This window comes from Carassius gibelio, chromosome A20, assembly GCF_023724105.1.
Source record: "Carassius gibelio isolate Cgi1373 ecotype wild population from Czech Republic chromosome A20, carGib1.2-hapl.c, whole genome shotgun sequence".
Lineage (NCBI taxonomy): Eukaryota > Metazoa > Chordata > Actinopteri > Cypriniformes > Cyprinidae > Carassius > Carassius gibelio.
In genome coordinates, this window is record NC_068390.1 from 19,065,044 (window position 1) to 19,078,663 (window position 13,620).

The 13,620-nt window shown below is 35.8% G+C and overlaps 1 protein-coding gene across 8 annotated transcripts in view; it reads right to left on the reverse strand.

The window, feature by feature from the left end:
• The window catches only part of LOC127938034 (SAM and SH3 domain-containing protein 1-like), a 184,820-nt gene that overhangs the window by 121,865 nt on the left and 49,335 nt on the right, over positions 1 to 13,620 (reverse strand). The window contains exon 1 of one of the 8 annotated variants that reach the window (XM_052534403.1): positions 8,441 to 8,500. The exons of the other annotated variants lie outside the window; for them this stretch is intronic. Within the exon in view, the coding sequence (XP_052390363.1) occupies positions 8,441 to 8,485 (45 nt within the window). The 5' untranslated portion in view covers positions 8,486 to 8,500. Of the gene's footprint in view, positions 1 to 8,440; positions 8,501 to 13,620 lie in introns of those variants that run through there. 8 annotated transcript variants of the gene reach the window in all.

The following is a 13,620-nucleotide window of genomic DNA, read 5'->3' on the forward strand; positions in this document are numbered from 1 at the left end:
TGTCTTTGTATAATATTAAAATAAATAATATTAAACTGATTCAAATGTATTAATTACATTATTATTAGTAGTAGTTGTAATAGTAGTAGTAGTAGTATCAACATAAATTAGAAAGTGTTTTTTAGTTTTTAATAATACATTACTATATAATACATACATTAAAATATTCATATTCTGACTATTTAAAATATTTATGATAATTAAATGTAATCTTAAAATGAAGTGTAGAAAGAATAAGGTTTAAAATGTTAGAAAACACTCTGATATTCATTAAAAAAGAACAAAGTATTTGTCTCCATCAGTCTTAATTGCAAGCTTTCCATCAGCCATTGGAGTGTGCACACTCAATTTGCCAACTCCCACCACACAACATACGAATGAAAAATAAATGCCATTTGTGTGTTGTTTGTATTAACAAGGATAGGAAAGAGTCCTTACACAAGTAGTACAGTCTACCAGTCCCTTCTGTAGACTGTAGAGGTCTGAACATTTGGTGTGCAGTTAAAAGGCAGATACAAAGAGAGCAGATCCCCAGGAGGGATTCATATGGTTAAAATAAAAAGCAACTCTAACTGCTTTTCAGCTCAGGGACTTTAATCAGACTCCTATTTCAATTAACTCCAACACACATCATTCAGAATTAAAACTGACTGCTGACAGCAAAGTAATTTACTTCAGATGTGACTCATTCTACGTGTCCACTGGTGCAGAAGAAACAAGCTCAGAATACCAGAGATTTGCTGCTAGGTGGTATTGTTCAATATTTCAATATGCAAACAATAATGAATATTATAACTAACTGCATATTAATTAAATACAAAAACATATATATAAATATATATAAAATGTACAGTAATTTATGCACTGAATTCACTTTAAACTGCAGCATTTATGAAAGAAGTCACCACTTTCACTTTGGCTGCTGTTTGCATGATGTTTCATATTTCTCAACTTTTTGATACTGTTACCACTTGTCCTGCTGTCAATCCCATAATCCCTAAGTGAGCCTGCCTCTCATCTCCCACTGAGAATGAATAAAGAATGCTTCCTTAAATCCGCTCACTCAGCGTCACTGGAAACATACTGTGATTACAATCATAATGACTCTTTCAACTTCACTTAACTATAATTTACTACACTTTTAATGCACATTTAAGCCTCTTTATAATATTTGCTTTTTAATCCTATGTAACAACATACAATCTAATATGAACAGAAACAGAACTACCAAATACAAAAAAAAAAGTCTAAACAAATTAAAGGGTAACAATTTAATCAATATTCAACCAAGAAAAAAAGGGAAAAAAAAACAGATATAATATATATAAACGTATGACAATGCTTGGCTTAATTAATATTAATTAATATGAATAATAATTAATATCTCTTTCTACGAAAGCACTTCTTGCAAATGATATGACCACAGATCATAACCTAGAAGTGCTCTCTTTGACAGAAACCTGGCTAAAACCAGGTGATTACATTACTTTAAATAAGTCTACCACACAAGACTACTGTTATAAACCTGAACCCTGTCCAAAAGGTAAAAGGAGAGGGGTTGCTACCATTTACAGTAATATTTTCAGTATTTCTCAAAGGTCTGGTTTTAGAAATAATTAGTTTGAAGTAATGGTGCTTTATGTAACATTATCTAGAGTAGTAAGTGTTAATGATGAAGCATTTATAGACATTCTAAACAACATATGTCTGGACTAACTAATTGTTGTAATCATACTTTAGATTTAATACTATCACATGGAATTGATGTCAATGGCATTGATATTCTGCAGCAGAGCGATGATATCTCAGATCATTATCTAGGTTCATATATACTCCATTTGGCTAAAGCTGCATACTCAACACAATTAGTCCGTTTCATTCTTATTCTGAGGTCATTGTAGCTACCCAGATCCAGGCAGTATCCAGATCAGATGGCCACTGCAGTCACCCAGATCCAGTCTGTATCCAGACCAGATGGTGGATCAGCACTTAGAGATGACTTCTACAGCTCTGAATGTCAGCAGAGACCATGTTAACTAGATAACCCCTAGAGACAGATCCCCTGTCGAGACCTCGTCACCACGAGAACCAGACGAGCCCTCTCTACAATCTGACTTGTGCTGCAGCCTGGAATTAAATCACACCATGTTGGTTTAATCTGGCCAGAGGAGAAGTGTGTTAGTTGGGGAAACTTCATTTCTGGCAATATTGTCAGCTTAATTGAACAGACATTATGAATTACATTATGAACTGACTTTCACTGAATTATTGCCTGTTTACTATTGTCCTCCTAGATTATTGACACACTATTTTCCTGTTTAACACTGTTGCTTTTACACAATCTGTATTGTATAAAGCGCTATATAAATAAAGGTAACGTGACTTGACTGTGCCACAGAAAAATAACAATGTAGCTGGTCACATACTTCGTCATTTGCAGTGTAATCAAACTAATGCTCACCTACCTACAGTACATGCCTTTTAGCAAGACAGTTAGGGAGAATGTCACATCACAATTAATACAAATGACTCAAGAGGCTCCTAACACAGTTTCTACTGAGCTGCTGACAGACAGTAAGCTTCCCAAGAAGAGAAGAAATGAACAACAGAAGTGAAGAAAAGCCATTGACAAAAATGTACTTTAATTTTTATATTCATAGCTGTCATAACAATATTTGTTAGACCTATTTTAGGATTCAGAAAGAGTACAGAAAACATACAATCAAATGTGGCTTGATGGATTTTTTAAGGAATTAAGTATATGAGTCAAAGGCAGCAAACACAGATAATGTGTTTAAAGTGGTCCCACATTTCTCTGTAATTGGATTCAAGAGAAAATAAAATGGGTGATAAAGTAATTCAGGGAAATATTCCAGAACATCATCCCTACTGCCAGCAGCTGTAAAATGTCTAGCATCTTAGAAGAGAGCAGCAACCAGAAACATGTAAGCAAAGAAAATCTCTGTATATCAATTTAAGGTGGAAAAAAAGCAAACATATAATTTACATCGCATTGTCCCCAAATTTACCCATGAGTGTCTACATGCGGTCTGTGCTCTGTTTCAGCACAAATCCAGTGCAGATATTTATCTTTATAAGGCAGGGGGTACCATCTCAAAAACGTCTTACATTTAGCTAAGGATGGTTAACGGAAACTGAAATGACTTTCACCCCTACCTGATATACGGTCCAAGAGCTCACCGCAGATCACAGATAATCACTGTCTGCGCTGACCAAAGCATTTCCACATGACCACTGGAAAATTCCACCCTTAATCAGACGGTAGGGCAAAAGTACATTGAATCAAACATTTGGATGGTAAAATTATGTGATATTACTCTTCAGAAAATAATGACATTGTTCATGAGGCATGCATGTTCCATGAATTGTTCTTATGGTTGAGATCAAGTACAGATGAATGTAAAGAGTTAATCATCCTGATCTGTGTGTGTTTAGCGGCTCTGCAGGGGGACCAATTGGTAATTGACACATTATGCAAACTCTACAATGACAGACTTTAAGGGCTTTCCAAAGTGTTCACTATTACTATGGAAATAATTATCATGCAAAAAAAGTAACTGAAAAAAAATAAAAATAATAATAATAGGGTAAGGAGAAAATGGCCTGGCCTGGATTTGCAGGAGCTGCTCACTAAATGAGCTGGCTTATTGCATGCAGCACACAAAACAATGGCTTTAATTACTTTGAATAAGGAGGAATGAAACATTTTATTGTGTAAAAGAGTTGGAAGTTGTGGATTTTTAAATTATGGGTCCCATTCCAAATGCTGAATTTTTTACAGAAACTTGAGTAAGCTTTGCTTGTTCTTTGCTCTGTTAAATAAGTTTGAATCTCTGCAACATTTCAACCATAAAATGCTATTAAACAATGCAGATGTGATGAAAAAAAATAATAATCACAGTCCTCCTGATAAGAAGACATCTACTTAAATGAATGACCACAGTACCAAAAGTGACCATATATATACATGTATATGTACACATACATGCACACTATGGCACTATGGATAGTTATAATTATAATAACTATCTGGCAAGTGATATTAAGTGGTTATACACATAGGCCTGTCTAGCATGTGTTATCCAGGCTGTAGCCCATGGGAATAGGTCTCAACCAGCAGTAAGTGAATGAATAAATGTTGGCTCAGCAGTGAGAATCTTTTTACCTACATTATACCATTCACTTTCAACACTACCACTCTGATGACAAGTCTTGTGAAGAGCACATCCATTCAGTCCATTCCACCTTCAAGCAACCGTAACACTGGATGAAAATGAAAAAATAAGAATCAAACTGGAATGAAACACTCTATAGAGAAAGAGAAAGAAAAAAAAAAGAGAAGAAATGCACGCATTCAGCTGACTATAATTCACAAGGCTGTGTAACATTCAGATCTAAAACGAGGGTGACAATTCAATTCCTGAATTCAATTCCAGGCAGCAAACATGATGCAGAATTGCAATTCCAATTTAAATGTAAGGAAACAGAATTATTTAATTTATATTTTTGATCTGCACTATACTATAGATACATAGACAGCTAGAATTATTACTTTTATCTTTTGGAACTTGTATTCCACTATCTTGTAATTCCCTGTGCTATTTGCATGCACAAACAGAATGTTAAAAAGCACTGGCCCTGACAGACTGCCTTGTGCACGCTAGGGGTCCTTACATTATACACACTGACTGCATGCACTATTAATCTGCTCAAACTGATCTAGCTCTGCCCTCAAGCACTGCTCTTTTGCTACATGTATAAGCAGAGTGGTTTCAAAGTATTATTTATGTAATGATGAACCTCAGAGGTAAAGAAGGAATATATATATTTAAAAAAAAGCAAGTAGGGCTGAATGTTAAAGTTGACTAATATCAAGCTTGTAAGAGGAAAATTAAGCACTTTGTAGCCTTTTCCTGTCTGGTTACTGATCCAAAATACAGTCTCAAGTTCCACCTACATATGGCCACGTCACGTTGAATATCTTTAGAAGTGCGCACGCGCACACACACATGCACGTTTGTTTTTGTGAAAAATGGGGACATTCTGTCGCCCTAAACCAACCCTACACCTAAGCCTAACCCTCACAATAAATTTTTTGCATTTTTACTTTAAAGTCTTTTACTCAAAAAAACTCAATGGTTTATAAGTATTTTGAAAAATGGAGACATGGGTTATGTCCTCATAAGTCACCCTCTCCTTGTAATACCTGTGTCATACCCATGTCATTATACAGAGTTGTGTCCTGATATGTCACAAAAACATGTACACACACAGCAAAGCCAAGCTTTCCATGGAATTTTCAAAACTTTCTGCAATACAGTAAGAAAAGAGGGAGAAAGAAAGACCATGTACAATAGAGAGAGAAAAGGACAGAGCACTAGATGAACATTAATATGTACACCAGAAAACAAAACAGAGGTACAAGGTGTGATAAGTGTGGATGAATTACATCCCTTACACTACTACAGACTATAGGAAAAATATGGTGGTCTCACAAGTGTTTGAAGTATTAAAGGAGAGCCTGGTAAGGCACAAAAGCACTCTGTAAAACCTAAATCACTCTTTAATGTTCTCTTGAATGGCCATTGATTTTGTCCTTGGGTTAAGCTCTTCTAAAGCTGTGATGATCAAGACTCTACAAGGCCTTTGCAATAGGTTAAAAAAGAGTGTGTCACATGGAGCATGTGTGTCACTTAACAAGGCATGAATTCCCCATACGTTTATTTAGAATACAATAAGGAAGTTATTGAGACAGGCTAATGTTGCTAGTGCCAGACTAACTACCATATAAAGGGCATGCAAAAAGTATGGCACATATTAGATTATAAAATAACATCCGAGGAGGAAAAAACACTTACCATAACAGTGTTGTTTGGTACTCTCAAAAAGTCTGGCTAAACATTCTCTGTGCTCAGGGTTAAGAGGCTTTTTCCATGTTACAGAATGAATGAGGAATGCAGGAGACTGACCTCAATGTCCTGCTTTTCTCACTGCCGTATGCAGGAATGCATGTTCTTTCTTTTAATCCTGATTAACTTTTTAAGAGCAAGCAAGGAGAGAAATGTATAGCTACTCACTGCTTTCCAAGCATTATGTGCCAAATCTGATTCCAGGGTGGTGATAGAGTAATCAAAGAAGAATAAATAGCGATACATGACAGTTCTCTTAGCTTGTGTGAATATAAATAAAGAAATACAACAACACTAAATAAATACATTTTAAATCTGTGGTTCAACAGAGCCTCAAGATTACTTAAAAGTATTTAAATTAATAAATTGTTATTAATCAATGCGTTCAAACAATTGAACTCAAAATGCAAACTGTAATGTTTTATATAATAATATAATAAAAATAGATGACAGCCCCTCCCCCCAGTCCTTCAGAACCAATTCTGTTTTATTACAAATTTTTGTATAGTATTTTTTATAATGTTTTTTGAGAGTTATCCCACAGATTCTATTTTGTTTATGACTCTACTGCTCCATTTTTCTTTGTTCTGATTGGCCCATGATTAAGTAACCATGACGACAGATGAGAGAGATTTTCAGCTATGTACTTGGTTAACCTGATTAGGTATGAAGAATCACAGGCTGAAATCTCAACTCTCACACAAAGAGCGGTCATGTGTCCTGAGAAAATGAAATGAAACCTATTTTTAGGTAGGCCATTAGCAGGAGAGATGTAGATCTTGTGTTTGAAAGAATCATTAGACATTTACCAATGAAGAGCGCACATCACAACAGATGAGTGATTAACTGAGACATTACGGGATATTAAAGAAAGAAAACAAACAGAGATATGCATAGATGCATTCAGAAGTCACTGAAAAATCATAAACTAATTTGCCAAATTCAATCTTGTTAAACGTAAGTTTGGTCTCTAAGACTGAATCACCTTGTGCCTCATAAAGATGTAACACTTCTGACACAAAAGTGTTCTATCGATGATAGACAATATGCTAAGCAGGAATGAAGGTTAACAACAAATCCACATTATCTAAAGATTAATTTCTTAAGAGAAAATACAGAAATGAGAGGAAGACATAAATCCAGTTTAGTGCTCTAACAAAAGGTTAATTAGATTCGTGTGACAAACACCTATTTGTGTGGGTGCTGAATACGAAGGTAATCTCAGATCCTTATATCTCTGGGGTTGTATCTTTCAATATTTCAAAGCAAAGAAAATAATCAACCCCCCCTCCTATTAATCCATTCAGCTTGTCAGTGCTGGCCAGACTCATATATCAAACATCATAAATGAATGATGCTTTGTAGAGATGTCAACAATGAGGAGGGGGGATATGACAAACAACTACATCCTTTACACCTCGTTTGGTTGCATGCACCACTGAGCATGCAACATAGTACTGACTGATTTAAGAAACCATGAACTGGGTGCGAATGACTCTCATGAGCCATTTTTTAATAAATTGGCTGATTGACAAAACAGAGTTAACTCCCGCTCACTGAACCATAATTCACTAGTTTCCATTTCAAAATGAGCCAAGAAATCTTGCATTATCCGTTCTTAAGGTTCAGTAACAGTCAAATAACTTAAAGATAGATGTACATTCACAACTTAGATCAAACTAAATGCCAGAAACAAAAATGTATAGGCATAACTTTGAGCACTTAAATAATGAATTCAAAATTTCATCAGCTGAGAAAATAGGTGGAAGATGCACACACACAGTCATTTTTGCCAGATTAGACATTCTTGTCAGTGTTCACCAAGACAAACAATCAATCTTCCAATGCCCTGCTGTTCTCATGAATCCGAAATGACTCCTTCCTTAATATTTTCTGCACTGAATAAAATATAAATGACATCCCTCCCAAAATTCTCTGTAATGAATCATCAATGAGTCATTTCTCACATTTGGTGAATCGGAAATGACTCCCTCCTGAGTGATTCTCTTTGATAAATCATGGGAAATGCAGACAGCACCGATTCATAAATTATAACATAGAACATGTGGATTCTTGTGGATAATGTGGAGTGCTTGTAAAGCTGGGCAATATATTGAATATTAACAATAATATAGCAATAATTTTGAAGAGGATGTCAAATTTGAAAATATCGTGAATATCGAATATTTCAAATTCAAGCATTCTTTCCCAAAAGAACACGCAGAGCGTCCAATATTACGTCTCCTTACGTATCACTGCACAAGAGACGTGAGGTGGGGGAGGGTCTGTTTTTTTACACATTAGCAAAATGGAGATGACAAACAACACAGGTGTGGAGAGAGACACAGGAGGGGATGATGAATTAAGTCTACAAAAGGAATTAACAATCTGTAATATGGGGGTGGTTTGGTCTTCAGATAACAGATACAAATCAAAATATCATCATTTGGAAGGTGCGCAAGAAGATAATAGCTACAAAGGGTGGTAGCACATCTAATCTCTTTCATCACCTCAAGCAGCATCCTCTGCAGTATGAGCAATTCATGAAACTCCATGAGCCATCATCACAAGCCTCGGCCTGAAATAAAAACCTTCTGTGAGATGAGAATTAGTACAGAGCAGAATTAGACACGCAACATTTTTCATAGTATTCTATGCAGTGATAAAGGATTGTCGATTAGCATTGCATTATAAATATACTTTATAATAATGAAAGCATAAGGATAAGAGGAAGAACTGAATATATTGTATATATATTGTATATATATATTGTATATACTGAATATATTGTCATAGTTGTGTGTTTATTAGTCATGTTGAATCAATGAAAGCAGTTCGATCTTCTGTTTATTCAGCTGCAGCAGTGATTTAGTGATAGGAATTTCCTTGAGCGATATGCATGTTATTTCTTCTGTGGACAGATTTGGAGTTTCAGAGCAAGAGTGCCTCTTCAGATGGAGCGGTATTTACTACTGATCACAGAACCGTGCACCACTGAGGTGCACATGTATACCTATGGAGAGCCAATGACTTAAACAACTTGTTTAAAAAAGAAAAGAAAAAAAAGAATGGCCCCTGTGTCACACATTTCTATATTTTAAATTTTTGTATATATAAATATATATATAATGTGCATATGTGTCTAGAGTTTACAATGATGTCACGGCAGTAGAGGAGGCACACCCAGTTTGAAGAGGTACTAACTGCAGTCAAAAAGCAAGTGAGCTGAGCCGAGCCACGCTGTACTACGCAGTGGAAAAGTGAAGCGAGCACAGCCATGCCATGCAGTGCCATGCTGAAATACCATATAGAGGAAAAAAAGCCATTTGATTCCTGTCATCACCTTTACATCACTGGCCGCTGATACATCCTAACAAATATCACACAGACACCAAATACAACAGGACCACAGCAAGACACTTAAATCACATATCACAAATTCATTACTACACAACTTCCAATAAGCCTCTTTCTACTGCCAGAGCTACTGTCAGTAAAAATAAGCTTATATAACAATATCTTCAAAGATATTTTCAAAGGATTACAATAAGGTAACCTCTCATACTCCACATTCTGTGTCGACTTTATCTCAAGTTTCTGCTAAAAAGACTTAGGAAAACCAAAAATAGACACATGAGCCAATTGTTCAGATGGCTTTTAAACTCCTTTTGACTCGACAGCCCCCCATTGTCCAACACCATTTTCAAAGGTCCCTCATATAAAGTAAGATATTTCCTCCAACAATTCTCCTATTCTGCTTGTTTTTAATCTTTTCACAAACAGAAAATGGGTAACAATTTATATTGGGGGTGGGGGGGGGGGGTAAGATGTTAGATTATTTTAAGTGAATGAGAATATGAATAGTAATTCCATTAATAAAAAGACACTAATTTGAATAAGTCATCCTGTTGTGCCTGCAGAAGTGTTTATCACCATTTAGTGCCAATGCTGTCTAGAAAGAATAACTGAGATTTAAGACATCTCACTTGTGATTTGTTCTTCCAATTCCCAGTACATTGATTTAACATTAAAGGTTCATCCTAGAAAGATTAAGAGCCTGGAACACAGATTTCATTACTTCTTTCAAGATTTTGTTGGCAGATAATAAAAAAAAAAAAAGTGCTAATAAGAACACGGTGCCAACACTGTACTCGACTTCTATCTAGCACTACTGTACTAAGATGACAGCACAAGCTTTCTTTTTCTTTCTTTTTTTTTCTTTTTGCAATTGTGCTAATCAGTAAATGTTTGTGCAAGAAAAAAAATCTCATTTAATTATACTAATTTAATAACATAGCAAGTCTTAACCATAGTGGCTAAAAATATAGATGACAAGTTCAGTAGGTTGGAACAAGAGGGCAACACTACAAAGCTGCTGCTGTCAGACTTGCCACCCTGCTGTGAAGACCTGGCAGATATCACACACATACACACTTACCTAAAAAAAGAAGAGAGAGCAAAAATTAATTGACACCGGGCCAACCATGCAAACACACACACACACATACATATTTTACACGCACATTTTTGAAAAGTGGAGATGCAGAACCATAAAGGTTAGTTTGGTTTAATTTCTTGTTTATAAATGTTATTATACAGTTTGGCAATGAGATTCCACAACATAAGTACTGTATTTGCAGACATACACAAATCTATTAAACTCTCAACATCCTTTGCTTTCACTGACTGCATGTCAGCGGAAAACACACTTTTATTTCTGCACAATAGCAGGAAGGGACTAATTCCAACGTTAATCCAGACAGAACAGAGGCAAGCACACAGCAGGCCGGAAGAGAGATGGACTCGCTTATCAGCAACACTATAACCAGAGACAGGACAGCAATCAGGAGGGGAAAAGAAAACGGGGAGGACTTTCTTCTCTTACTATGTCAGAAGCCTAGTCCATGAACGCGTAAGAAAAATGGGCTATTTTGGAATTCCATTCTCTGTGGAAAATAAAAAGCACCCCCCGCCCCCCCAAAAAAGGTTTGGAAGATTAATGAAGTCCTCTTCCCATGAGATAATTTCAGTATACCATGTAGTAATTTTGCCTACAAACAAACAGCCATTGCAGTGAGAGTAATTTACATGGATTATTTGAAGTTATAGTTTGTTGAATAAGTCCCAAGTCCCAAATTATGTGAAAACCTCTGAATAATCAGTAAAAGCACATGCATGATGGCAAATGAAAAATTATTCTAAATTCACAGAATACAGTGTTTATGCGAAGCACATCTAAAACAGCATGGGGTTCTGGCTAGCAGGAACAGTCGAAGAACAGTCTGGGGCTTTGGATCTCTCATTCAGGCATCAATAATTAAACAGAAGACATGCACTAATGAGAACCTGATGCTATTCAGGAGATACCACTTAGGCTACGTGAAGATCCATGGCCCTCATGCATACAGATATTTCAGCCATTACAACCCTTCTATCTCTTTTCCATCTCTCAATTTTTCTCTGTCAGAGTTCTAAATAGTCATTTGTGTGCCCAGCCACCTTCTTCTTAGTTCTATTACAAATTCTTTCAAAAACTCAATTAACTGTCTTTTGGATTCATAATTTTATTCATAACTTTTTTCTTCCTACACACACACACACACACACACACACACACACACACACACACACACACACACATATATATATATATATATATATATATATATATATATATATATATATATATATATATATATATATATATATATATATATATATATACAGCCTATAATTTACATAATAAATAATAGTTTAGCATTCAGATACGTAACATGTAGGGCTGTAGCCATCGAATATTTTAGTAATCTAGTATTCTACCAAAAATTCCATCGATTAATCGAGTAATCGGATAAAATGTGTTTTTGCTTAATTAAAGTGCAATATTACTTATGCAGGAGAAAATAAGACTCCTTGGTCTCTTAAAATGAGCAACTAAGTTTCCTTTTAAAGAAAAAAATATATTTTTATTTTTTAAATGCATAGAATGCAATGCATACATCAAAATAAACATTTAATTATTACCCTTTGTTTCTCTGTCTGTATTTGTACTGTGTACAATGACAATAAAGTTGACAGATGAATTAAGTGCATTTAAGTGCCATTCAGTTGGGGTTTTAAAACATTTTCTGAGATGCACATTAAACATTAAACACATAAAACATTAATTTAATTTATCTTTGAATTATTGAAAATTAAGCAAACTTAACTTTTTTGTAAACAAAGGGGATTTACTAATAAAAATCAAACACGGAAGAAATGTGTGATTAATCCTTGAAAAAAAAAATGTCTGATTTAAAAAAAATTTTTTAATTGTAGGCTATGTACTAGGGCTGCACGATGTGTTGTTTAAGCATCGATATCGCGATGTACAAATCCACGATAGTCACATCGCAGGATGTGCGATGTAGGCTGTCGTAGTTGATCCGTTATTCATTAACTGTATGGGCCAAGGAGTGCGCGCGCGAGAGAGAGAGAGAGAGAGAGAGCGCGAGCGACACACTAGATGCATGGCGCAAGCATCTCAGCTGCGTGGCGTGTCCGTTTTTAATTTGTCTCCCATGTTAACAGGTTAGAGCTTGCAGACTGCCTGCGTGAGATGCGCTTAATCTCAGAGCTGACCCCTATTTATATTGCACCTGTCACTGGCCTGAGAGGGAGAGCGCGCGCGCAAAGCGAGCCCCGGCCGCATGCTCAATGTCTTAAAAAAAGAGTGCTGTCTTGCTCTCTCTCCCTCGCGCATATTAATCAATTGACACGATGGTGTCGATGTTTAAATCATTTATAATGAGAATGTAAGTGTGCTCACCCCATTTTTGTTTGTAAGAATTTTTTTTTATTTCATATCGCAATATATATCGCAGTAAAATAAAATATCGCAATGTAAATTTTTCCCAATATCGTGCAGCCCTACTATGTACATACTTTTATTTTGACGGGTTGACGTACCTTTACAGTTCTGTGTATGTGATGTGACGCTAGTTTTACTCAAATCAAACGTTCAAATGCTCATGAAATGACTGTCAGAGTAGTTCTGTAGATGTTGTTCATGTGTTCACGTCCTTATTTAGTGAGACAGCAGAAGCTGAAATCACCGCGAGCGGCACTCGCACTTCAGTGTGTGTGATAAAGGTAACGTTAGTTGCATCCATTCATTAACAGAGACATGCAGAACATGCAGGATTCATATTTAAATAGACTGTTCCAGCTTAATGTTTACAGATATTAGTCCATATCGTGATTTGATGTAAGTGCAATGACCTATTTTTGATTAATTCATTCAAAATTAGGCAAATTCTGTGCCATTCTGCGTTATACTGTAAATTCTGTTTTTATGACTGCGTTTTCTGCATCACGGAAATCATAGGGCTCTAGTTGTGGTATGCCAGCTTGAAATGGACACACACCACGACGTTCTCTTTATGTTCTCTTTATGTTTGCCCGTGCCCTCAAATCAAAACTGCTGACTCCTTGCAGTATGCGATTTCGCCATAGACAGGATTTTGGACGCAGAGCTTGTGTCTCCTTCCGTTTTGTGGGTGACGTAAACGCGTAGTGTCACATTGAAAAAATAATTGCGAAAGAACCTGACGTGAGATTTAAAATAAATTAAAAGAGGCTTCGAGGCAGAGGAATTTGCCTCTATCATTTTTTGTAATCGAGTTACTCGAGGAATCGTTTCAGCCCTAGT